The 23,242-nt window shown below is 32.6% G+C and overlaps 2 protein-coding genes across 2 annotated transcripts; one reads left to right on the top strand and one right to left on the bottom strand.

The window, feature by feature from the left end:
* The first annotated feature begins 5,751 nt into the window (after positions 1-5,751).
* Positions 5,752-6,897, top strand: LOC132754388 (carbohydrate sulfotransferase 1-like). The gene is made up of 2 exons (XM_060745006.1): positions 5,752-5,858; positions 6,227-6,897. Exons 1-2 carry the CDS (start codon positions 5,816-5,818, stop codon positions 6,895-6,897), a joined length of 714 nt encoding a protein of 237 aa, XP_060600989.1. The 5' UTR covers positions 5,752-5,815.
* Positions 6,898-11,846: 4,949 nt separating this feature from the next.
* On the bottom strand, positions 11,847-16,382 carry LOC132754387 (ciliogenesis and planar polarity effector 2-like). The gene is made up of 5 exons (XM_060745005.1): positions 16,195-16,382; positions 15,158-15,304; positions 14,134-14,258; positions 13,487-13,623; positions 11,847-12,264 (listed from the first exon to the last, which is right to left on the bottom strand). The coding sequence occupies exons 1-5, from the start codon at positions 16,301-16,303 to the stop codon at positions 12,003-12,005; spliced, it is 780 nt and encodes a 259-aa protein (XP_060600988.1). The 5' UTR covers positions 16,304-16,382; the 3' UTR covers positions 11,847-12,002.
* Between the last annotated feature and the right edge of the window lie 6,860 nt (positions 16,383-23,242).

Here is a 23,242-nt window from a genome sequence, read left to right as displayed (position 1 = left end):
GTCATTCTAACTGATTTTTTTTTTTAGCGCAACTGTTACCTCCCTTTAGAACCCTTACGTCATTTGCAATGTTTTCAGGGGAGGTCACTCAAACCGAATCTTATATAGCATAACAGTCACCTCTCTTTTGAACACATACGCCATTTGCAATGTTGTCAGGGGAGGTTACTTTAATAAACTTGTTGTTGAGCGCAACAGTTACCTTCCTTTTAAACCCTTACGCCATTTTTTAATGTAATCAGGGGAGGTCACTCTAATCAACATTTTTTAGCGCAACAGTTACCTCCCATTGAACCCTTACGCCATTTGCAATGTTTTCATGGGAGGTCATTCTAACTGACTCTTTTTTAGCGCAACAGTTACCTCTCTTTGAACCCTTACGCCATTTTCAATGATAACAGGAGAAGTCACTCAAACTGACTCGATTTGTAGCGCAACAGTCACCTCCCTGTGGAACACTTACCAATTTTTCAATTATATCAGGGGACCCGATTTGTAGGTCACAGTCGCAATCGGAACACCTCGGGCGACTTCAAGAAATCGCCTTGGAAGTAATACGGGATGCACCATTTTGACGGACTATTTTCAAAATGGTTGATTTACCTGTCTCAATCGGAGCACCTCGGGCGACTTCAAGAATTTGCATCGGAAGTAATCAATCTTCTACGCAGTTATCTCTCCTTATCAGTACAGAGATGTCTGCCATCACAAACATTTAAATATTGTATATTTAATATTTTTTAGCTTTTTCATTTCTTTTTCATTATTTTGTATACTTTTGATAATTGTTTAATATAAATATAACGGACGAAGGTACGAAAAGTTTAAAATGAAACAGAAAGAGAAAAATGACGTTAGATTTTCTATGTAACAGTCGATATTTTCATTTGAATTTCGATGTTACGTCATGTGACTTTCAATTTCATGTGACGTCTGTGAAGGCAGTTATTACAATTCTGCCAAGGGAGGTAATCACTTCATGTGAGGAGTTTGGGAAGTAATAAGGGATGCGCCATTTTGACGAACTATTTTAAAAATTGTTGATTTACCTGTGTCAATCGGAACACCTCGGGCGACTTCAAGAATTCGACCTCCTAGCTTGACGGAGATTGCCGAGTTGTTACGATTGACACTGATTAAAGTCCGCCATCTTTGTTTACATCAATAATTAAAATCTGTGTTTCGCCGGGCCGTATAACAATTTGGTGTATTCATACACTTACATACGAGGTCGATCTCCGAACTTGACGGAGATTGCCGAGTTGTTACAATTGCAACAGAACCCTTACCATTTGCAATCAAACTCCGCGAACTGGTTACGCTACTCTGTTTCAAATATGTCGATATGATTGAGAAAAAAAATCATTTTTGTAAAGCGTAGAGTCGAAATTAATAATTACTTGAATGATTTCTCTTTCGAGAGGGGCCATTGTTTTGGAAATAAACGATGATATTGAAAATTTAAAAATTAATTTCATAATATTTATGTTTCCAAAATTATTTTTTCATTTTAGTTCACATCTAACACCTTACGGTCTTGAAACATTAGCAAAACCGTGTTTACTTTTAAAAATTACTATAAAAATTGAAAAAATTCATATCGTCAAAAATCTTGACGAAAATGTTGTGATGGCAGAGATCTAATCCTGTTAGAAGAGATCACTGCGTTTGAGATTGATTTGCAATAATATCATGGGAAGTCACTGTAACCGACTTTATTTTTGAGTGCAACAGTCACCTTCCTTTTGAACCCTTACGCCATTTGCAGTGTTATCAGGAGAGGTTACTCTAACTCTAACTCTATTATACACGCGTCTAAATTTTGATTGATCTTAAGGAGCCTGGAAACGAAATATCTACATTCATAAGTCCTTTTACTATCAATTTAAACATATGCTCAAATTTGATATTATTTTTTATAATTGCTACAAAAAACCTAAAATAGAAGTTGTCCTACTTTGAAAAATCATCAAAATAAATAGAGATCTATGCTATAATTTAAATTCAATGCTTATGAAATGGGTATTTCCTTTAATTACAAGAAATAGGTATTATGTCATTTTTATGCAAGAGTTACTAACTTATCTTTTTGTTTTAAACACTTAAAAATAGCATAATTTGCATGTTAACCAGTTTTACTTCGGCCGAATATCTTTTTAAAAGATACTTTTTGTTTAATAAAGGACCAACTTTACATGTCCCGTAATAGGGAATGCAGCTTTTCACACATAGTTTATTAATTCTTTTATTCAAATTATTCAAAGTTCATTGGTTTCAATAATTATGAAAATAGCGAAAAGCACACAAGAAAACGGATTTATCTGGTATTATCAGTTATATACAAAGTTTATTATTTTCATGTATTTTACATATTCATGAAGTATTTATTTAACCGCTAACGATTGAATTGTTTGTCTATAATAAATGTTTGCCAAAGTATTTAATATAAGAAGGCTCTCTTTCGGTTTTTTTCGGATTTAAGGTTTCTTTCTTATTTCCAAAGGTATAGATTTTGTCACACATTAGTGAAAACCACCACATTCATCTTCGTCAAGTTGTTAAAACTCGGGTTTTTCGTATCAACAAAACGTTGTCATTTATAAACTTTCAATTAAAATTTCGATTGGAACAAACTTCAATAACTTAAATATTTTTCTTTGAGCTAAAACGGCAATCACAATAATAGAAATAAAAGAATTACATGACGGAAAATATGAATTGAGACTAAAAAAATGAGTACGAAATAAATTGTTTTGTTTGTTTGTAGTTCTTATTTACTTCTTCCTTACTTTTAAAGGATTTACTTCAGACTTAAGATTTTGTTTCTATTAAAATACTTTGTATTTGCCAACAAATGCATATGATTTTAATATTTCAAATATTTAAACGTAAAATTCAATACTAGACTCAACATCATAATTCTTATGATTCCCATTCCATGTTTCCTGACTGAGATACGATATGCAAATAAACCAGTTTTAGTTCGACCGAGTATCTCTTTTAAAGATACTTCCTGTTGTTTCTTATATTTGTTTTAAAAGCGTTGAAACGACAAAGATTTTATATTACTTTTTGTCATTTCGACGCTTATTCAACTTCATCAAATACGTAATTTGCAATATTTTCCGGAAATTAAAGTAATCGGAACCAACGTTTTAATTTAATTAAGTCATATTTCCCCTTCCATATACATGAATTGCGAATAATATTATAATAAATATGATGGAGATTCTGCCATTCGCATTTTCTCGGACTTTTCCATCAAAGTCCGAATATGTGCGACCCAAAAACGAAGCATTCCGGCCCTTGCCAATCTCAAAAAGAGAATTTTCAATTAAATGGTGATTATTTTAAAATGCGAAGTGTTCCGAATGAAACCCGTTTAAGTTGAAACAAATTCACTTCATGATTGATTAGTACTCGTGCATTACCTTATTTTACAATGTATAATTAATCATATAATTCATGGCATTTGATAACATTTCCTTATTGTCTTGTATCTTTGATAAATTAATTAACCACGGATGTGTCTCTTTAAATTGATTATATGTGAAATAGATACTTTTATCTCACGAAAACATGCACCAAAACAACAACAACAACAACAAACGTACCTTTCAAGCGTCTTGTACAATTTAAGATAAAAAACTGATTTGGTTTATTATATACCGAATTTCACGTGCATTTTTTTCAGAACGAGATATCGACATAGATTTTAAGCAGAATCATAGCCGTAGAAAACTGCGTTTTAGACCCTCGTTATTTGAAGGTAAACGTTTTTTTTTTGAAGGTAAAAAGTGGTTGAAATAGATTCGTCACACTTTTAAAGGTCAATAATAATTTATTGTACTATAGAAATTGCATAGAGATTTTTAGAGTTTCTGTCCGATGTCTTCGGTTGATAGGTTATTCGACCGAACTTTTCCCTAGCATTTATTAACGTTAAATACACGTACGGTGTCCCATTAGGGCCATCGAGACACACACACACATAACTCGAAACAACGAAATTACGATGTTGAAGGAACCACGATGATAAAAGTCGAAAATACGATGGTGAAAGGTCGATGGTGAAATTATGAAATTATATCGAGTTTTCACTATCGTAGTATAGTCATTTAGACTTTTCTCCATCGTACTTTCATCCATCGAAACTTTGTCTTTTCAACATCCTGGTCTCGACTAAATTTCACCATCGTCATTTCGAGTTTTCGATGTTTCGAGTTATGTATGTGTCGCGATGGACATAACGGGACACTGTATCCAGTTTGTTTGATTTTGATGTTGTTTTTTTACTCTCTTTCGCTGAATAGGTTAGGCCTCTTTAACTTTTTGTTTTAAACTTTTGCTTATCTTTAAGGAACGGAAGTCAACGGAAATGACGGCGTCGAAGTTATGATCAGCGCGTACATGAGATCCGGTTCGACTTTCTTCAAAAGTGGGACATAGGTGGATACGTTCAAACATTATAAACCCCCTTTTGGGCCTCAGCCGTTACTTTTATCCCTGGAATGCGAAAAAATCGTGTTTTTAACCAAATTGTAGTAAAAATTATGAAACCCATTTAGTATTAAACCTTTTTATGCCATTGGGATCAAATTTAGAGTTTTGCGTACAGGGGTTACTGTACAGAGGTTTTTTGTGGAAGTTTTACTTAAATGGGGAAGCTGTCTACGTTGTTGAAACGAAAATAATTGCTCCTTACACCCCGTTTAATCACAACGAGAGTGAAAAATGTCCATCGGTAAAAATGTTGTGAGCAAACTTTTCCGTTCCTCGTTGTGAGCACCCATCTTATGACGAGTGACACGATAAACAAGGTGAGTTTTTCATAAAATTTTTGAAGATTACAGACATTTATGTAAAATATCGGAATGCAGTTAGCTAGCGATGTGTTTTCCGAGTATGCACATGTAAAGATTTTGCCTGTTGGTGGAACAATTTGATGGAAATACCGTGCGACGCAGTCCACTCGGGGTAGCTGGAAAACTGGAAGGGACACTTCTCTTTGGACCTAATTTAAACATTGAAAACGTCGATTCTTGGTGACGTTTTTTGTGCATTCTAACCTAAAAAACAGATGCCCACAAGCCTTCAGCGTAAATTATTATCTGAAAGTCTTCATAGAAACGAAGATATACCCCTTTTTTGCTTTAATCCTCGTTGTGAGTATCATAACCTCGTTGTGAGCAAGACAAGCGCAGTGCGTGTATGGTTTTAATATGTAATTCAGATGGTGAAAATATTATTTTCAATCTACCACAGCAATTAAAACGTTTTTTGCACAGCAGCATTTCTTTGCAAGACGTTGTGCATACCCCAAAGAGATGGGTGCTCACAACGAGGAACGGAAGTTGCTCACAACATTTTACCGATGGACATTTTTCACTCGTTGTGAGTTAAACGGGCGTGTCCTTAGAGGGCCGCTTTGTAAAAGTTGCACTGTACAATAATATTGCGGTTCTGACTGGCTCCGAAGGTACCTGTCCATTGGGCGGTAACGATGCTTACCGAGTCGGGTACGGAATAACCCAACGCCTTCTGAGAATGATCACAAAAGCCTTGGTAAGCTAAGTCCAGATGTCCCGTACCTAACTGTCCTCTAGGGAACTGTGACGCTTTTTTGTAAGTTTATAAGTTTCAATCATCAGTAAAACAGGCGTTTTATACAATTTCCCTACCTTTCAAGTTTTCCTGGCGATTTAAAAGAACATGAAATAGTGTGGCGGTTTTTCATTTCAGTGAGACAGGTGAATTGCAGATTGCTTTTAGAATTTTGTTTCAAATATACGGATGTAACTTCAATACGGACCCCATGCTGAGATTTTTCAAACGAAACATACATGCCAAATTATCAGGTAAATATGAGGTAGGACAAATGTGAACCGCCTAGCAAACTTAATGTTTTCAAGATCAACTTTATGCACTTAATGGCACGATAGTATGCCTATGCATCCATACATATTCTTTGAAATTCGATGTCAAAATATGACGTTCAAGTGCATTTAGAGCCTACATTATAAATGATGAAAAAAAATGGATGGACTGGATGACAATTCAAATTTAAGAATACATTTTGTATCATATACGTTATATAAAGATTCTATAATACTGTTTTCTTTTTTACTACAAATGTAGTTTAAACCAAAGTGTTCTTTATTCAACCTTTATCGTTCTTTGGGTTTGTATAATTTTGTAACAATTCTGAAATATGTATTATATTTAGGTAAAAAGTGGAACGTGTTCAGGGAATGCAGCGCCAAGAACCACACGCTGGACACGTGTCTCCGGTACATGTCCAGTAACGTCTGCTCCAGAAGTCAAAACAAGGTGACAAAAGTATTACGGATATCTCTATTTAACCTGAAATCATTTCTAGAAGTCCGGCCAAATCTTAAAATAGTCCACCTATTCCGTGATCCTAGAGCTGTAATCAATTCTCACATACGCACGAACTGGTCCCCCGTACGAGCGAATTCCCTCGAAAGCGTTGCCAGCGTTTCCAGAAGCATCTGCGGCAGAATGGCAGACGACATTGAAAACGCTAAAAAATTGAAAGCAGAGTTTCCGCAAAGATTTCTTATTGTGCAATATGAAGATTTTAAGAATCCTTTACCGAAAATACGGAAATTAATAGATTTTGTAGGGATGAAGTTTACAAGTGAAGCTTATAACTTTATAGACATCGATACGAACGCAACATCCGGTAGTAAATTAAATGGAAATCATCCGTTTTTATACAGAGAACAATTAGAATGGCGATTTGTTAGAGTTATTAACAGATATTGTAGCAATATTTATAAAGAATTAGGCTATACTATGTTTGGTTCAGAAGAAGAATTAAAAGACACGGAGATACAGCCTGTGACGTCACCATTACCATATGCATTGCTATAATACATGGGATTTAGCTCAATACAGGATTGGAGCAGTACCACTAGACGCTTGCAGAAATCATGATCACAAAATAGACAAATATCGTTTTTTTCGCCGAATTTTACATTTTTCCTTGATTATCGTACTTGATTCGGTGTAAAAAGATGAATTAGACCTGTTAAAGTTCATTCCGTTGGGTAAAAAGACAAGATTTTAGCATTTTATCATTCAAGCGCCTTGCCCGGTATATACCGGAATACGGTATTTAGTGTGGTGCTCCAATCCTTTTTTTAGTCACAGCCTAATACATGTAGTTAGATTAAAACAACATTTCTTTCAACGATCTCTTTAGTCTGATTCAGGAATACCTTCAGAAGTACTATCTCATTTCTATCGATCATACAATATGGCTGGCGAATTCATGATAAATTTTAAAGTGTTATCTGATAAATTTTGGTCATACATTATGACTATCCTGTTCATGAATACATTTCAAAGTATTATCTCATTTATATAGATTCTACATTACGGCTGATTCATGAATATATTTCAAAGTATTATCTCATAAATATTGGACATACAAGAACAATATGGCTGTCCTATTCATGAATATAGTTTAAAGTATTATCTCTTTTCGATTGTTCAGAAATTGTATATATGTGAAAAATTATCTCTCTTGTCTGATTTGAGGACTAACGTGACTAGTAAGATTCATCAAGTACCTTTAAGAATTGAAACAGGTTAATATATGCACGGATTTAAATTACAATTACAATTATTGCATGTAATATAAATCCGTGATATATGGGAGAGCCAATGGAACAAATAGAAAAAAATACTTTGCAGATTTTGCTCATCAACATAATCGAGGATGAATTACACTTTATGAGTGAGTGTGACTATTGTTATCAAATAAGCAACAAATATTCTTGGGGCAACAACTGTTAATTTAAAAGATGAACGCATGCATACATACGTAGCATGTCTTTTAAACAATTGTTCATGAAAATCAGCAATATAATTATGTTGTTAATTCATATCTCCATAGAAAAACAACTCCAAACATTGCATATCGAATTTCTTTAAACTTGCATAAGTAAACTTATTTTTATGTTATCATATCATTGATCTATACCTGAATTCATTATGATGTCTAGGTTTTGGAGACATATAGGTCCATTGGACCGGATGCTTTCAATACTTCTGAACTGTTGCATTTTTGTAACATATTGCATATGTCACTATATTAAAATATTTACTTACCTAAATATGTAAATAAATAATATTTTACTTATGTGATTTATATGTATTGAAGCATTGTTTCAGTTATATGATTCATATGTACATGTTTATCTTTTAGTTTTATTATGAATGATTTATACATTAAGAAGAAACATCCTTGTTGTTTGATTCTAATATAATGAAAAGTTCTTTTTTTTCATCTATGGTATAGACATAATGAAGAACACTATATAATTTTAAAGATTGAGACATTCTAAAAGATGCAGCAATCTCCCTTGTATGGTAAATAAATTAATGAGAACGTTCTTATTTTATGAATTATACTAAAAACCTTGTATGATTCATAAATTATATAAAAATATCTTCTTTTTTTTATATGATTCATACACTGTGCTTATTACCTAGCTTGTGTAGTTCAGACTTTATACAGAATGATCTCCCTTCCACTATTCCTAATGCATAAAGAAAAGAATGTCACTCATTTTGCTTCATATTTCATAGAATAAAATGATCTTACTTAAATGACTGAAGAATAATCTCACTGGGAGGTAGACTGTTCCAATTTTAAAATCTCTTAAACTTATGTTCTAAGTTTAAAATCTATTTAACTCAAAACGTATAGTTTTAACTGGAGAAATCAATTACATTATTATTTTGGAAAGGCCTTCCTGATTATATCAAGTCTGCTACATCTGTAAAACTTTATACCGCATTGATGTATACAAATTGATAATCTCCTGTGTGTATTTTTCTATTTATGTATTTTAATAGTTTGAATATGTTTAATTTATATTGTTCCTTGTTGAGGGCCTCATGGAAGATTGAAATGTTGTTCAAAAGAGTTCTTTCGTTAAACATGACGTTTAAAATGTAAAATTTTTTTTCATAGCAGGCATCCTAAATGAATCAAGCCAAGTCTCAAAGTGGCAAAAAAATGCTATATTCAACCACTTGGACCTGGCAAAATATCGGGACTTTTCACAATTAACACTTAAAATTAAGTAAATTCAGCTGGTGTAAAAAATCCTTGTGCAATACGTTTTAGGTACCGGTAAATACTGGCCTATAGGGAACAAAATAAATGAAATTTATAATATAAATGAATAATAAAAAATATACTTGTATACAAGAAAGAAAAAAAAACACCTTTTCTTTAAAGTTCACATTTTTTTTATAAAAATAAATGCTTAAATGTAAAAATAGAAAGATTCTAAAATTGACAATATGCATATAAAAAGAGGTCTCTGCACAAGATTATAATTGAGCCAAGCCATGACAAAACCAATATAGTGCGTTTGCAACCAGCATGGATCCAGACCAGCCTGGTCCATGCTGTTCGCTTACCAACCTTATTACAAGAAGAGAAACTGACAGCAAACAGCATGGATCTCGATCCGACTGCACTGATGCCCAGGCTGGTCTGGATCCATGCTGGTCGCTAACACACTATGTTGGTTTTGTCATGGCACGGCTCATATATATAGTTGTAACACTTATCACACCTATAACAGCAAATAAATCAGTGTTAACTTGCGACATTGTTCACTTAGAAATTAATTTTCCAGTATTCAATATTCTTAATGTTAAAAAACATACATATCTTTTACATAAATAACACTATACTTGTATGTCTATTACATTAATAACACATTACATGTACAATAGTAACATTAATAACACTATACTGGTATGTCTATTACATGAATAACACATTACATGTACTATTGTTACATTAATAACACTATACTTGTATGTCTATTACATTTATAACATTAAACATGTATATCTGTTCCATTAATAACTAAATACATGTACAATCGTTTTACTAATGACACTATACATGTAAGTGTGTTACATTAATACTTTTACATTGTACATTTGTTACATTAAAGGGTATAAAGCTATATCTTATGAATTATTTTTTTAGAATTTATCAACAGTAAGATTATATTGTTTCCATAATTAAATATAGTCCATTTTCCAAAAAGTTGTAACATAGATAGCCTCTGTTATTTTACATACATGACTATTGTACATAAACGGAATAAATATGTTCCAGAACAAAATATCATTCAGCAATTTTAAGAAGGATTAACATTCAGCAATTTTAAGTAGGGTTTTATCTGTTTAGCAATTTATTTGTGCATGTACCATTCGTTTTTATGCCAATTTACTACCATACTAGTATTTATTTATTACAAGCATTTTTGTAATAATATATTATTCTTTAAAATTCAAACAATATTTTTTCAGCAAATTTTATATAAAGCTTTATACACTTTAATAACAATATTTATACATGTTAATTTGTTACATTAAAGATATCCTATGCTCATCTTTAAGTAAAATATTTTTATTACAGAAATTTATTGAAATCTATAAAATTCTTACTGAATATGTCTTATTTAAATAAAAGAACATAAAACTATGTATGGGAATATCTATTCTTTATTACAGGTCAAGTAAAGCTGGTCCTTTCTTTAAAAAACTGCCAGTTTTTTATCACACTATATATTGATAGTATGTCCACTAATATTGTGTAAGATTTAAAGCATAACATATCTACTTTGTGTGAAGTCAAAACATGTTTATTTTATATTCCTAAAAAGACTTTGAACAATTATCTATATTTTCAAATCTCAAATTTGAGCATAGTGCATCTTTAAGAACTGTAAACAATCACATATTTTAATGAAATAAAAGCTTACATTTGCATACACAACTATCAAATTAATTATACAATAAATGTTCATAAATAACACTTAACACATACATGTACGACCATCAAATTTGAATGAATATCAGAAAACGCTGATCTAATTTCAAAGGCACATCACAATTATACATGTCCAAATATTTCTAAGCTACCAAGATCTCAAAATATTTGTCAGACAAATACTCAATAATTTGATTCTTTTTAATCATATTATAATATGTGTGTGTGTGTGTTTGGGTTTGTTTACCCTCACCACCGGACAGAGACCAAGACTAAAAACTTCAAGAGATGAAACAGATTGAGAACTGTTGCCACTGAATCAGAAGCTTTTCCTCATAACCTGATAAATTAACAAGAGCCACCACCAAGTGGGGCCACGCATCGTTGTTTTATTATTTCTAAAATCAAACACATCAGAGAAAGACTATTAAAGCAAAGAGTACTCCTACAAAATATAATTTTCTTGTAAAAAAATTTTTTTCTATTTTCATGTTTGACCTTGATAGTCAAGGTCATTCAAAGGTCAAGGTCACATTTGAATATATCAAATCAATCATTGTCAGTTTTGTCATTGAAGCTCCTTTTTGTCCAAGAAAATACATAAATATAATTACATGTTAGACTCAAGAAAAGTAAGGCAATGCAAATTTTTTCAAAATTGGCTACGACTTTTTGAGAAGTCAAAAGTCAAATTAAAGGTCAAAAAAAGGTCATACATGTAATCAAAGCCTAGAATAAACTTAACATTCCCTGCTTTTGTCATAATTAAATGTGTTTATTTTGTCCAAGTTATTAAAATAAAGTCTGGTAAATAAAATTAATCAACAACAAAGCTAATGATAATAGTAACAAGTTTTCAAATAATTTGGACCCTTGAAACTTGTCCCAAAAAGGGTTTGGTTGCGTCAAAGTTTGAAAAGACATTTCATTAAGTTAATAAAAATTAATTTGGCCACCATGTTAAAATTTCTGGAGGGCAAAGGCATGTGCAATGGCTACATCAACCTGACTGTAGCAATAGCTCGAAATTTATTTTTCTTTGAAAAAGTCAAGATAAAAATGATTTATTTCTTTTTCCAGATCATTGTCACTGCATGCAGATTCTGAAGCCAGCTGCCTTTACTTATTTAAATCAGGTCTAAATTTCTTTCTGAATATGTAATATCTTTCAAACATATTCATCTGATGTAAATGTTTTCTTCACAGTGTCCGTTCTTTGCTCAGGAACAGGTTTTGGTATTTTTCCTGCTAAAATTAAATCACGCTGCCATAAATGTTCACAAATTGTATTCAAAGCATGTACTATATCACTGGAGTCCGACTGGGTGCTATCGACAGTGTTTTTCATCTTGAGTACCGGAATATTCCAAGTTTTCTCAAAATCTCGGATATCTCTCTGTGTGACCTCTGCATGAGCATGCTGATCGCATCTGTTATAGTGTTAAAGAAAATTGCTTACAATGTTTGTATGTAATATTCCGCCAATCTTTCCCTTTCAATAAAATACACATCAATTAACCCATTCTCTGCTGAAACCAAAGGTGACTAGCCTTTGCAACAAGTATAGAGTCAGGCTTTTGGTGGCTAACCATATGTAAATCTTGATATCCACAAAAATGATAACTGACAGTTTCAAAATGAAAGTTAGACAAGTACATTTCAGAAATTCAGCAAGTGAAGGGTTTATTTTATACATATCATATACAGTAATTAGTAAAACCTTTGGCACATAAAACCTATGGCACGTAAAACCTAAAGCACAATAAACCTATGGCATTTAAAACCTATGGAAAGTAAAACCTATAGCAAGTAAAACCTATGGTACATAAAACCTATGGAAAGTAAAACCTATGGCAAGTAAAACCTATGGTACGTAAAACCTATGGACAGTTAAACCTATGGACAGTAAAACCTATGGTACATAAAACCTATGGACAGTAAAACCTATGGCATGTAAAACCTATGGCACATAAAACCTATGGAAAGTAAAACCTATGGCAAGTAAAACCTATGGCACATTAAAACTATGGCAAGTAAAACCTATGGACAGTAAAACATATGACAAGTAAAACCCATGGCACATAAAACCTATGGAAAGTAAAACCTATAGCAAGTAAAACCTATGGCATGTAAAACCTATGGAAAACCTATGGAAAGTATAACCTATGGAAAGTAAAACCTATGGAAACTAAAGCCTATGGCAAGTAAAATATATGGCATGTAAAACCTATGGCAAGTAAAACCTATGGCAAGTAAAACCTATGGCACGTAAAGTCTTTGGCATGTGAAAACTATGGCAAGTAAAATCTATGGAAAGTAAAATCTATGGCAAGTAAAACCTATGGAAAGTAAAATCTATGGAAAGTAAAATCTATGGAAAGTAAAATCTATGGAAAGTAAAATCTATGGCAAAACCTATTTGTAGGAAGATCTGTATTGTAAGACAGTGGCTTGACTATTACAAGTACTTGAATGAAAGTCAAAACATTTCTTTACACACTTTTAAGTCAGACACTGATACATGGATAAAATCTAGGCTACCATCACATATAAAATTTTCTAATTTCGGGCACAATATTGCTGACATTCCCAATCCATTTAAGGGTATGGATAATGTTTGTAAAATACAAAACATAACAGCTGAAAGGATACTTTGTAGCCACCACAACTCTTGCAATGTTATCATTAGGTGAAGTTAGACGACTTATCTGCTGATGAAGTTCATCAAAGCTTGACTTATCTATTAATGAAAATAGAAACAAAACTGCATCAACTCTGTCTGTACATGCCTGAAAAATACAAGAGAAAAACTACAAAATGTATACAGTTATTGTCAAATCTTACAAATGGTATAGAACTGTTCACAAATTAGAGGAGGAAATGTGTAGACAGCTGGGCAGCTCAGTCGATAGGGCCAAAGAAAGCATATATTTTATATCTGAACCATAAGCCTGGTGTACAATATCTACTTGAATGACAGCCATAAACGAAAAGTTTTACAATGTAGTTTATGCAGGATTTATTTTGGTTCAATGTGCAGAAAACTAAGCTTACAGACACACTCTAAAATCTGTTCCTTACTCATTCAGCCAACCAGTAAAAAGCAATGAGTGTCAAGATTTTTACGCAAGGATACCACAACATGCCCCTAAAGGCGTCCGAACCCATGCAACCATTAATTCTAAGATTACTAGTCTTAAAGAGTTAACTACTGGGCAACACCCTCAAAGTTAAAAAGTTTTGAATGACAAACCAACCTATCAGCTCAACTAACGATATGTACAACTAACTATACGTACAGGCATGATATGGTCAAATTTCTTGCATGCTGCATCCCCTGTATCCCAGAACTGGAGGCGAAATAGCATCACTTTATTCAAGTCCTGGACTTTGACAGGCCAGTAACATGTACTTGTCTGAATCCCTGTAAAAGAAATCCAAACAATAATAATAATTATAATGCCTATATATCATGTTTATTTTTTTATTCTTTAAGTATCTTTAAAATTATACATTTAATGAATATACAGCTATTTTTCAGCCGTCAGAAAATGAATAGATTGGACTCCTACCAAAGAACCTACTAAATAAAATGATCACAGTACATCAGACTGAGCAGAGTATGTGCACGACATTGCTAAATCCAGTAAATCCACTTACAATAACAGATGTACTAATAACATTAAGATTTTTTTTTTTGTTAGGTATATTTTCCCCCCGGACAGCTGAACAATAGCATGTGATCTAAAAGAGAATAAAACAACATTTTGTTTGAATAGATCTTATATAAGTTTTTATTCAAATAGTTTATCTCCCTGGTTTTTATATATCACAAATATTTAATGAATTTCAACAATCAATGAAAAAAGTTTGCAGTGATTTGAAAAACCTACAGTATTTGTTGTAAAAACCATACCTGCAGTATTTGTTATAAGAACCATACCTACAGTATTTGTTATAAGTATTTGTTGTAAAAACCATACCTGCAGTATTTGTTATAAGAACCATACCTGCAGTATTTGTTATAAGAACCATACCTGCAGTATTTGTTATAAGAATCATACCTACATACAGCATTTGTTGCAAGAACCATACTTACGGTAATTATTGCAAGAACCATACCTGTAGTTTTAATAGCAAAAATCATACCTGCAGTATTTTATAGTAAGCACCATATGTGCAGTATTTGTTGTATCAACCAAACCTGCAGTATTTGTCATAAGAACTATACCTGCAATATAATTATAAGAACCATAACTGCCTTAAAAATATCAAATTTAAATGAGAACCATACCCACAGTGATTGTTATATAAGAACCATACCTGCTGTCTCTGTATGTGTTTTTGGTATGTCATGACCCGTCAGCTTTGCAACTGTACAGGTTTTCCCAACACCAGTTTTTCCCGATAGTAATATCTTGTATCTGGCTTCCTCAATATGTGCTGATAAAGGTGGTCTTTCTAGAAGGCCTGTACAAATAAATACATATATGTTAAAAAAAATGTTGTTACATTTGTTTGGTTTATAACCAGGGATTGCAAAACTTTTTTTAAAGCAATCCTTATGTCTTGCAGGACAAGTCACTGCTAAATTCTACTTAATTCTTGTACTAAATGTTACAATAGCCTGATATTCATGATTAACCGTGACAATGTTTAAATATTTATTTGTAAATGTCTTTAACACAATGCAAAATTTTAGCATTTACAAATATAGTAAATCACTAAAGGCAGTCCAAATATGCAAATATAGCCCTTACTTTATTAGTCAAACAGTATCAAATTATTATTTAAATCTTGATTTTTTAACTTTTCTTTAAACTTTAGTACATTTTTCTCAAGCTTGATTTTCTTGAAATGTTTTAGCTCATCTGGAGGCATCCAGCTTTTAAGTCATAACAAAACTGTAAGAGTGACAACTACATGTAGGTTGCCCCTTCATGCATGAAAATTACAGGCAAATGCCACTACTTGTTTAGCCTAATTAATTTGGCGAGAACAGTTTGACCCATTTCACAAGCTTTTTTTTCTCATACTGTCAAGACATCCCCTGCAAAACTTATCTTGATGTCACTTTGACAAGTCTGATGAGTTTTGGGCCCACAAAAATTTTCTTTTAGTAAGAACCACCTTTTCAGTCCATAAGCTCAAATGACAAAGTCGCTTTAAATTTTTGAAAGAAAGGAAAATAAACCCCCCCTCTATTTTAATCTCATTTATGGAATAATCTCCTGTAAATCCCCTCAGTAAGTTGCATGACTAATAATATTTTACTTTTACTATAACCAGTGATAAATCTAATAAAGCTAGGACTACAGTCTACTACAGTTGATTGCACGATTTCAGAAATTATATCTTACCAAATGTTCTCAGTCGCTGTTTGTTTCTGGTGAAGAGACATGATAACATATCTCTGCCTTCAGCAGTACTGGGCCACTCTGAACTGATCAAGCTGCCCGCTGTAAGCATTGTTCTTTCCTTGATGACAGTTTTTTTCTAATATCAAGCCATAAACATGATAAATATACAATGTTTATTTTGGCGTTATTACAATGATTCAGAGTCAACTCGTCCCCTGGTCAACTCGTCCTCTGGTCAACTCGTCACCTTTTTGGTCAACTCGTCCCTTGGACAACTCGTTCCCTGGTCAACTCGTCCCCAACTCGTCCCCTATATTTTATTATTATTTGTTTTTCATACATTTCATACATTATTATAGACTGTTAAAATAATATATTATAAAATTACTGAATTGGACATATTTTGACGCTTTTTGTATGCGAATATTTGGAGTTTTTTTTTATCTAATAATAAGTATATATATGCATAATACTGATTAAATTACATACAGAAAAAAAACCGACACGAAGACAATCAATAGCAATAACATATAATGTATAATGTATTATATTTATCAGGGCAACTTTTATATTGACAATTTCACAAGAAACAATTATCATATTTTTAATTGACACGATCCTTCTTTAATGAGATAATGAGATACGCACCGACATAATGTTTTTAGTACTTCTAAATTCTGTTAATCTGTCGTCAGTCTTTAAATCATTCAGGTGGCGGTAAAAATCAAAGAGTTGGATTAATAATCATTAAAACTCCGATTAATTAAACATTAATTGAATGTTTGCAAACTTACCTGTCTTTGTAGTTTTCATCAAAGCTATGCACGTGCGCTTAGATAAAGATCATTAAAATTTAACGTAAAAAAGACGTTATTTTATTAATATTTCGATATCAATCAAATTCATAATTAATTTTACATAGAAGAACTATTTAAAGACATTGATTTACAACATAATAGTGACGAATAGATAGAAAGTAGGAAACGAGTTGACCATATTAGGGACGAGTTGACTCTTTCAGGACGAGTTGACCAAAAGTAGGGGACGAGTTGACCAAAAAGGTGACGAGTTGACCAGGGGACGAGTTGACCAGGGGACGAGTTGACCGGATTGCATTACAATAGAGGGACGTAACCTATCAAACTTAACTTGCTATCCAAACCGCTTCCGTCAATGTTCGGATAATATTATTATGCATAATATCCGATGTATTCCGATTGACTTTTCCCCCGCCTATTTTTGTAATGCTTCAAGCATTTATATCATCTTATATATAATATATCCAAACTTTCAGCAGAAAGCATTACTTTACAGTAGCAGCGTTTATCATGGGCAAGAAACAGTATCATATTCGATCATAAAACTAGATGGAATAACGGACTTTAATTACACTCTTTAGTTAGCTCCATGAAGATACACACTGTTTCAATGTCCTAGAGTTTTGCACTTTAATCTCTCAAAAAATAAAATCTTATGAGTTGAATAGATAAATACACACGTTGTCATAATATAAAAGGTAGAAGTACAGTTTTTTGTTGTTTTTTTTGATATTTGATAACTTGTTCTAAATCGTTTTTTTTAAGATTTAACGCACAACAGAAGCACCGGGAATCGCACGTTTGGTTTGAATCGAAGCACCGATCATGGTGCTAAGAAAGCGTGCGCTTTACGGCCATTTTCGTCAAAGTTCGGATATAATTAATAGTCGATATGTTGGTTGAGAAAAATCTTATTTTTAGCTATAGACTGCGTAATGAACGTTCCTGTTTCTATCAAACTTTTAACATCTCATTCTCTCTGACAAGTTCATGTTGGTTGGTATACTCACAGATATATTATATTAAGCTCCATGGTATACAAGTTTATATATAATGTTGCAAACTTGAAAATGTCACAGGCGTCCAAATTACTTGTCAAATGTTACCATGTCCCACATCCAAGTGCAATAGTGGAGACTTTAACACTTTTGTAGTTCCAAACCACATGTAAAGGCCATAGATCTACTCTGTATATAAAGTGATCGAAATGCAATGGACCATGGCAATTGACATTTTGGCGCCAAACAAAATTGTCGCAATGACCTTATCCAGTAGTGCAGGTAGGGATATATATCAGCTTATTTCCTCCCGCTATCCAAAAAATATTTTCAGGGGGGAACATTTGCTTGTGCATCAACATAACAAGCAATTGTTCAACTGGACGATTCTTTTTGTAAACGGCAAATGGAGAGGAATTCAGCCACTTCAAAGTGTCCTCATTTCAGAAAGTGTCCTTTATTCGTTATAAACATTTCTGACAGGTTATATGGCCGTATATAAACGGTTGTTTGCGATATAACCATCGCCTAGCTGTTCGGGTTATATTTACAAACAACCGTTTATATACGGTCACATAACCTTTCAAAAATCTTTATAATTAATAATATAAACAACTGCTGTCTATTTATGAAAAAAAAAATTTTTTTTATCTCTAAAAATGAAGTTTGCTGTATTATGAATTCGATATAACATTCCTGGCAGATTATCTGACCATAAAATAAACGCTTGTTTGAAATATGACCAGAGCCGCAATTTGCAACCGTTTATATAGGGCCATATAACCTGTCAAAATTTATAGCTAATAATAAAAATATATAATTATATAGGACCACGATGGCGGTTTTTTTTTAACTTTTAGGAGAGTGCTAAGTAAATGACATGTTTTATAATTATTATTAAAATTCTTAATCTGCCTCTTAAACTTCATCAAACTTGACATATAAAATATACATGGTATAATGCGTATCATTAATTATAAAGGAAATTAAGAAACGACCATTTCTGACCAGACGACGGATGTCACCTGACACGTGCCAGTCCATTTATAAATGTCCAGGTTTGACAGTTGAAAAACAAAACAACAAACTAAAACAAGACATGCTTTATGCATTATTAGTTTGCGCCATATTTAAAAGATATCTGAACATGAATTGACCATCACTCATTGTTTTTTTTGGGGGGAAAAACAACAACCCCCATTAGATCTGGTTGTTGAAGTAACACGCCTCCAGATTCATGCTAATTTTTCATGAAAATTATGAAAAAAATATTTAAAAGTAAAATATTATGAAGTGAACAAAGAAATTAATTTATACATTTTTGCAATCGGCAGGTTAAATCCAAGCAAATAAGTCACGCAGTAGAAAAATAGTATTATACGGTGAAAAATATTGCAAATTCAGTCTTTAATCGCACATAACATGTAAATTATTACTTGAATCTTGAACCTTTAAACCTTTCTTAAAATATTAGAACATTTCTCCCAAGTTTGATTTAAGGTTCATCTAAATGCATGTAGCTTTAAAAAAAGTGAGACAATCATAGATTCAACCGTAATACAAAATTGAGCTGCGCCATGTCAAAACCAACATAATGGGTTTGCGACCAGCATGGATCCAGACCAGCCTGCGCATCCGCGCAGTCTGATCAGGATCCATGCTGTTCGCTTACAAGCCCTATGACAAGTAGAGAAACTGATAGCGAACAGCATGGATCCTGATCAGACTGCGCGGCTGCACAGACTGGTCTGGATCCATGCTGGTCGCAAACGCACTGTGTTGGTGTTGTCGTGACGCGGCTCATATCTAATGTAGGCCAAAATTGTCCTTTTTACCATTAGTTAATTCTATGAAGAATCCTTTGAAAAGATCTAGTGGTACAATTATTACTTACAAAATCAAAATTTAGAAAAGGATAAAGACATATAGGGTTTTATATTTTGGTTACCTTTACTCTTTTAAGGCCCATTACGCCTCAGAAATGCTTTATTTTAAGATCTCAAAAGCTTTTTCAATGTTGAGGTTCTTTTATGGCATTCAAAAAGTTATCCATTGGCCAATTACCTGAACCATCTTTTTCATCTGTTAGGTTTTTGGCAATAAGTATAGTTATAGTGAATTAGTATCTTGTATGGAAGTCAAAATACTATTTTATTTACATTTTGCTACTTCTATGACAAATTACATTTGTATTTCACATCTTCAGGTTACAACTTACAAGCATCTAACACTCTCTAAAACCATTATTTATATATGAAATTTATGTTTGCTCTTAATGTGCCTTTAAAAAAATTATTTGTTTTTTTGAGGCATAATGTGCCTTTAAGGGTATGCCTAGCGATCCCTAAAAAGTCCGTAGATCTAAGTACACTTACAACATTCATATTATTTCCCCAAGTTTGATGTACTTTTACAATACGTCATGATGCAATGATCTGACTGAGATAAGTATAGTTATGATAATATGTACGAGTAGGTAAAGTTCAATAAAGACCTAAATGTCCACGGAAGTCACGGCATAAAACGTCAATTGCTAGGTTGAACTGTGTCCATATTAAAGCTACATGCCTCCAAATGAGCCGAAATATTTTTTAAATATCAAATTTGAGAAACATGTACTAAGATTTTAGTTAAAGGTGTAAGATTCAAGATTAAAGTAATAATTCTTATGTTACTGATTTTTCAGTATTTACAGCTATATTTCTACCGCGTTACTAACGCAGTACTTAAGAGCTATTTTTGCATGTTTTGACCTGTTTCAGGCAGATTACGAACATTACGAGTGTCATTTATAATGTGTAAATTGCTTTCTTTTGGTTACTTCACAATAATACACTTTTAAATACTTTTTAAATTTTTCATGAAAATTAGAATGAATCTGAAGGCGTGCTGCTTTAATACGCGTAGCAAAGAATGCATTCCGTTGTTCCCAAAAACTTGAAACAATTGTACGGCTTGAAAAAGTCTCGGGCCAAAAGCTGACAACTCAACTTTTTTGAATTTCACAGACTTTAAGGGTTCCCATCTACATGAAAGTGAGAATAATTATAGACGTTTCTTACCGTAATGCCATATTTTACAAAAAAAAAAAAAATAATAATAAAAAAAAAAGAAAGAAAGAAAAAAAAAATGAGCAAAACGAAGTTTTTTTCAGAAAGTGTCAGAAAGTGTAAACGCGTGTTTGGAAAATCAGAAATTCATGCTGTTTCCATTGACAAAAATATTGAAAATTCAGTCTTTAATCGCACATAACATGTAAATTATTACTTGAATCTTAAACCTTTATACCTTTCTTAAACTCTTAGAACATTTCTCTCAAGTTTGATTTTAGGTTCATCTGGAGGCATGTAGCTTTAAAAAAGTGAGACAATCATAGGTTCAACCGTAATACAAAATTGAGCCGCGCCATGACAAAACCAACATAATGGGTTTGCGACCAGCATGGATCCAGATCAGCTAGTGCATCCATGCTGTTCGCTTACAAGCCCTATGACAAGTAGAGAAACTGATAGCGTACAGCATGGATCCTGATCAGACTGCGCGGATGCGCAGGCTGGTCTGGATCCATGTTGGTCGCAAACGCACTATGTTGGTGTTGTCGTGACGCGGCTCAAATATCTAATGTATGCCAGAATTGTCCTTTTTTTACCATTAATTAATTCTATGAAGAGTCCTTTGAAAATATCTAGTGGCACTACTTGCAAAATCAAAATTTAGAAAAGGATAAAGACATATAGGGTGTACATATTGGTCACCTTTACTCTTTAAAGGTCCATCATGTCTCAGAAATGCTTTATTTTAAATTCTCAAAAGCTTTTTAATGTTGTTTGTCTTTTATGGCATTGGCCATTTATGTGAATCATCTTATTCATTTGTTAGTTTTTGGCAAAAAGTAAGTTATAGTTTAAAAAGTAAACTTGTATGGGAAAAATCCAAAAAAAAAAATTTTGTTTAAAATTCCCGCTTCTTCTATGACAAATTACATTTGTATTTCACATCTTCAGGTTACAACTTACAAGCATCTAACACTCTCTAAAACCATTATTTCTATATAAATTTATGTTTGCTCTTAATGTGCCTTTAAAAAAATTATTTGTTTTTTTAGGCATAATGTGCCTTTAAGGGTATGCCTAGCGATCCCTAAAAAGTCCGTAGATCTAAGTACACTTACAACATTCATATTATTTCCCCAAGTTTGATGTACTTTTACAATACGTCATGATGCAATGATCTGACTGAGATAAGTATAGTTATGATAATATGTACGAGTAGGTAAAGTTCAATAAAGACCTAAATGTCCACGGAAGTCACGGCATAAAACGTCAATTGCTAGGTTGAACAGTGTCCATATAAAAGCTACATGCCTCCAAATGAGCCGAAATATTTTTTAAAAATCAAATTTGAGAAACATGTACTAAGATTTTAGGAAAGGTGTAAGATTCGAGATTCAAGTAATAATTCTTATGTTACTGATTTTTCAGTATTTACAACTATATTTCTACTGCGTTACTAACGCAGTACTTAAGAGCTATTTTTGCATGTTTTGACCTGTTTTAGATAGTTTACGAACATTACGAGTGTCATTTATAATTTGTGAATTGCTTTCTTTTGGTTACTTCACAATAATATACTTTTAAATACTTTTTTAAATTTTTCATGAAAATTAGCATGAATCTGAAGGCGTGCTGTTTTAATACGCGTAACAACGAATGCATTCCGTTGTTCCCAAAAACTTGAACCAATTGTACGGCTTGAAAAAGTCTCGAGCCAAAAGCTGACAACTCAACTTTTTTGAAATCTAAGTGAAGGTGAGAATAATTATAGACTTTTCTTACCGTAACGCCATATTTTACACAAAAAATAGACGAAATATAGTGTAGAGCTTGCTCATTCTAATCAATAACCTGTACACTTCAAAAAAAGAAAGAAAGAAAAAGAAAGAAAAAAAACTGAGCAAAACGATTTTTCTCAGAAAGTAACAGAAAGTGTAACGCGTGTTTGGAAAATCAGAAATTCATGCTGTTTCCATTGACAAAAATATTGAAAATATAACAGAAGCAAGAGAAAAAAGAAAGAAAAAAAAACAACAAAAAACAAACAAACGACAAAACACACCCGACATTCTACATATGGTTAACTGACTTGAATGTAAGGGCTCTACACTTTAAATCATTATAAATATAGGAATTTGGAATTAAAATGTCAACGAGGAAAATAAATCTTGGAAGGACT

The sequence above is a fragment of the Ruditapes philippinarum genome, unplaced genomic scaffold, assembly GCF_026571515.1.
Source record: "Ruditapes philippinarum isolate M1 unplaced genomic scaffold, ASM2657151v2 ctg4810_1_1_1_1, whole genome shotgun sequence".
In the NCBI taxonomy this organism is placed as follows: domain Eukaryota; kingdom Metazoa; phylum Mollusca; class Bivalvia; order Venerida; family Veneridae; genus Ruditapes; species Ruditapes philippinarum.
Note: the sequence above shows the minus strand (reverse complement) of the source record. Positions and strands in the feature narration are given on the sequence as shown.

Bases quoted from the DNA above. Each gene is read 5' to 3' on its own strand.
- LOC132754388 (XM_060745006.1), top strand. From the start codon at position 5,816: ATGCTGAGATTTTTCAAACGAAACATACATGCCAAATTATCAG. The intron at 5,859-6,226 runs GTAAATATGAGG...TATTATATTTAG, and splicing joins CATACATGCCAAATTATCAG to GTAAAAAGTGGAACGTGTTC.
- LOC132754387 (XM_060745005.1), bottom strand. From the start codon at position 16,303: ATGCTTACAGCGGGCAGCTTGATCAGTTCAGAGTGGCCCAGTACTGCT. The intron at 15,305-16,194 runs GTAAGATATAAT...TTATTTGTACAG, and splicing joins ACAGCGACTGAGAACATTTG to GCCTTCTAGAAAGACCACCT. The intron at 12,265-13,486 runs GTATCCTTTCAG...ACACTATAACAG, and splicing joins AGAGTTGTGGTGGCTACAAA to ATGCGATCAGCATGCTCATG.